The 3891-nt window shown below is 43.9% G+C and overlaps 1 protein-coding gene across 1 annotated transcript in view; it reads left to right on the top strand.

The window, feature by feature from the left end:
• Positions 1-1064: 1064 nt before the first annotated feature.
• The window catches only part of FGD5 (FYVE, RhoGEF and PH domain containing 5), a 54244-nt gene continuing 51417 nt past the window's right edge, over positions 1065-3891 (top strand). The window contains exon 1 of the mRNA XM_009069616.1: positions 1065-3709. Within this exon, the coding sequence (XP_009067864.1) occupies positions 1065-3709 (2645 nt within the window). The remainder of the gene's footprint in view (positions 3710-3891) is intronic.

The following is a 3891-nucleotide window of genomic DNA, read 5'->3' as shown; positions in this document are numbered from 1 at the left end:
GTAGGGAATGAAGATCATAGAATCAACTGGGTTGGAAGAGACCTCCAAGATCATCGAGTCCAACCCTACCGTGGTCACTAGACCATGGCACTAAGTGCCACATCCAGTCTCAGCTTGAAAACCTCCAGGGATGGTGAATCCACCACCTCCCTGGGCAGCACATTCCAATGCCTGAGCACTCCCTCTGTAAAAAATCTCTTCCTAATATCCAACCTAACCCTCCCCTGGCAGAGCTTGAGTCTGTGCCCTCTTGTCCTACTAAAATGTTGCAGAAGTGTCTCTTATGGTGAAATAGTTGGTCCTGTGCTTTTCCTTACAACGGAGAGCTCTCCTTTTGTCCACTAAAATGTGTAAATTAAAATTTAAAAATTAATCAGAGACTTCTGATTGACTAAAGATGTTATTATTGGTGGTTAGGAAGCATCAGTAGGAGGAACCCACTCCTCTCTAGTTATTGCACTGTTTGATGTGCTGGCTCTGTCACACTACATATGTCAGCTCATCTAACATCTCTTCAATTGGGTTGTGTTGAACCTTGATCTGTTGCTAGATCTGATTTTGTTCAGTGCTGAAGTTCTGCAAACTACCTATTGAAATTAAAACCTTTGATACAAAACGTTTGTACTGTGTTATACTGACAGCTGCTATGGCTGAAAGGCATTTCTTTCATTGCTGTGAAACACTTGAGCATTATTGAATCAGTGTTCATATTTAATCACAGAGCAAACGTTTCTGTGGCAGTCAAAAGGTCTCTAATGTAATTGGTATTTAGGAGTGCAGGACGTGTTACCTAGCTGTGGGCACTGGTGTGTGACACACTCTTGGCTCTGCAGTTGTACATCTTTCCCTTCCCAAGTGTGCTGGGGCTGCATCTAGTTCAGTTCAGTCTGGATCTTAAGCTGTGTTCCCTGGAATAGCTGCAGTGCCAAGCACATTCCTTTCTTTCCTTTCAGAGCTGAGCCTTTGACTGACTGGACTCCTTCTGCATTAGAAGTCACTGATACAAGATAAAATTTACTGTAGGATGTGTTCTGCTGGCTTTATAAGAAACCAAGACCACTAACATGCCTTTTGTCTTCTTTTCTGCAGAAATCACAAAACCACCACTAGCACCGAAACCAAAGATTATTGGTCATCTTTCTCCAGTAGCTGTCTCCAAATTTTCTCCTTCACTGCCAAGGGCTGATATTCTTCATAACCAGAACTCTCTGTCTAGGGGTCCCAAACCACCTATTGCTCCCAAGCCAAAACTCTCAGCTGACACTGAGGGCAAATCCAGTGTTTCTACCAACAATAACTTAAATAAATGCTCAAATGGGAAACTGCTATGTCTTGATGGAGAGCTGTATGAAGGAGACCAATGCAATGCTGATTGCCTAGAATCTGAGGGAGATAATGAATACATTGTAGTTCCTGAAGCTCAGCTTACTGTCAAGGACTGTAATGATTTGGAACATGAGCACGATCAGAACTTAGATTCTTCTGTGGAAAATGATGTCTCAGAAACTCTAGAAGAGGTAGAGAAGGAAGAGGATAACACCACTCATGATGAGAATACCAGTAATCAAGAAGTCATTGAAGATGAGTGCCCTAACTCTTCAGATATTGCTGAACCAATGGAACCAGACTCTGAAGAGTCAGCCAGAGACCTTGACCAGTCCAAAGCACCTTGTGAGGAGTTGTCAGATGCCCCAGATGGGGATAATGATGCTTCTGAGAATGTAGATGAAGATGAGGATGTTGTAGGTGATTGTATTGAAACCAAAAACAAGCAGGAAACTTCTTACAACCTGGAACTGGTCAAAGACAATAGTGATTGTGAGACTGACAGTGACAACATTTTGAATAGAGATGAGGAACTAATGGGTGATACCTACAAAGATACCACTGTAATGTCACTACCTGCAGATGAATCAATCCCAGGTTGTGAGGAGGCAGGGCAGGAGGAGGAGGAACTGCCTGACCTTTCAGAAGAGGCAGATGGGCATCTAGCACATGATGATGAGCATAGTGCTCATGCAGAGCTTGCTTTGAACGTGGAAGGGGAAGTAGAAAGTGCTGCCTGTGCAAGCTCTGACATGCTGCCTGATGAGGCCAGCGAAGAAACAGCCTCTGGCTTAGAATTGTGTGAAGATGAACCCAGTGCTGAACACGCTTTAGGAGAGTTCATCCATCAAGCAGCAGCTGAAGAGGAGGAAGCAGGCCCAGATGAGCACAATGATACAAACACAGGAAATGCCAGCGATGGCTGCCAGATCACTGAGAGGACAGGTGAGAAGACATCAAAGGTAGCCTGTGAAGCAAGCAAAGACTCTGGGAAAGGGGAAGAAGAAACTGTGAATGCAGAGAATATGGATGATGGCTGTCAAACTGCACCTTCCGAGAATGAATGCGGTGAGGAAATACCCATGGAACATTCAGATGGGAATCTTCAAACAGAAGGGACCTCTCTGCATGAATATGGTGTGAACTCTGATAGTCTACCTTGTAGTCAAGGGATGGAGCCAGAGCTGGAAGATGTGACTGTTGAAGAGCATAGTGAAAATACTGTAGAAACCTCTAAGTCAGATGAACTGCAACTTGAAGACAACGAGGAGGAAGCAAACAGCCTCAAAAGCAACCCAGATTCACCTCAACAGGAACTACTTGAGGAAGAGTTAGAAGTCTGTAAGGATTGCACAATTAATGTAGACTGTGGGACCAAACATGTTTTGCATGAAAATCTAGCAGTCCCTAAAGTGGTCATTGTGCCTGAAGAATCAGAGAAGAAAGAAAGTAGCAGTGATTCCCTAGATGATCCTTACGTGCTTCCTGCAGAAAACGAAATTGCTCATGATGTGCAGAATGATTCAGGAGCTGATCACAGTAAAAGGGATGAGCTAAGCGTGGATGGTGAAAACAACTTGCTGCCCACTGATCGTAAAAACATTGTCACCAGAACACGGTCACTCTCTGGGAAAATGCCAGGCTGTGTCCCAGAAACTGTTCCAGAAGAAACTGGACCTGAAACTGATTTACCATCTCCCCACAACAGCTCTGGGACAGAAAATGTAAGCAATAATTTGATTTCACTGGAAGGAAAACCAATGGAATCCAATAGGGTATTACCAACCAAGTCAAGACGTTTCATTTTTTATCCTCGCTCTTACTCTGTTGAAGGGAGAGAGATACCCATGTCTGTTTACAGAGAGAGTGATAGCTGTGTGCTGGGTGATGTTAGAATAAAAAGGACAGAAGACAACTTGTCTTTGCCTTGTGTCAATGGTTCCTCAGGTAGTTTTTCCCAGCAAAATCATCTTTCGTCATCTGGAGTATCTACTCCATCCTCAGTTGTTGATATACCACCTCCTTTTGAACTGGCCTACATCACTAAAAAGCCAATCACTAAAAGTTCCCCTTCACTTTTGATAGAGAATGACTCGCCTGATAAGTATTCCAAGAAAAAGAAATCTTCTTTTAAGCGGTTCCTCACCCTAAAATTCAAGAAGAAAACTGAAAACAAAGTCCATGTAGATGTTAATGTTTCCTCTTCAAGGTCCTCGTCAGAGTCGAGCTACCATGGGCCTCCAAGGCTCATGGATCTGGACAGGAGGAGCCTGAGCAGCTCACCTCAGGTGAAATCACACGTGGCAAAGTTCCGTGCATCGGAGTATCCCTCAACTCTTCTTTTCTATAAGGATGGTAAAAGAAAACTGAAAACAAAGTCCATGTAGATGTTAATGTTTCCTCTTCAAGGTCCTCGTCAGAGTCGAGCTACCATGGGCCTCCAAGGCTCATGGATCTGGACAGGAGGAGCCTGAGCAGCTCACCTCAGGTGAAATCACACGTGGCAAAGTTCCGTGCATCGGAGTATCCCTCAACTCTTCTTTTCTATAAGGATGGTAAAAGGAA

The sequence above is a fragment of the Acanthisitta chloris genome, unplaced genomic scaffold (genome assembly GCF_000695815.1).
Source record: "Acanthisitta chloris isolate BGI_N310 unplaced genomic scaffold, ASM69581v1 scaffold9622, whole genome shotgun sequence".
NCBI lineage: Eukaryota > Metazoa > Chordata > Aves > Passeriformes > Acanthisittidae > Acanthisitta > Acanthisitta chloris.
Note: the sequence above shows the minus strand (reverse complement) of the source record. Positions and strands in the feature narration are given on the sequence as shown.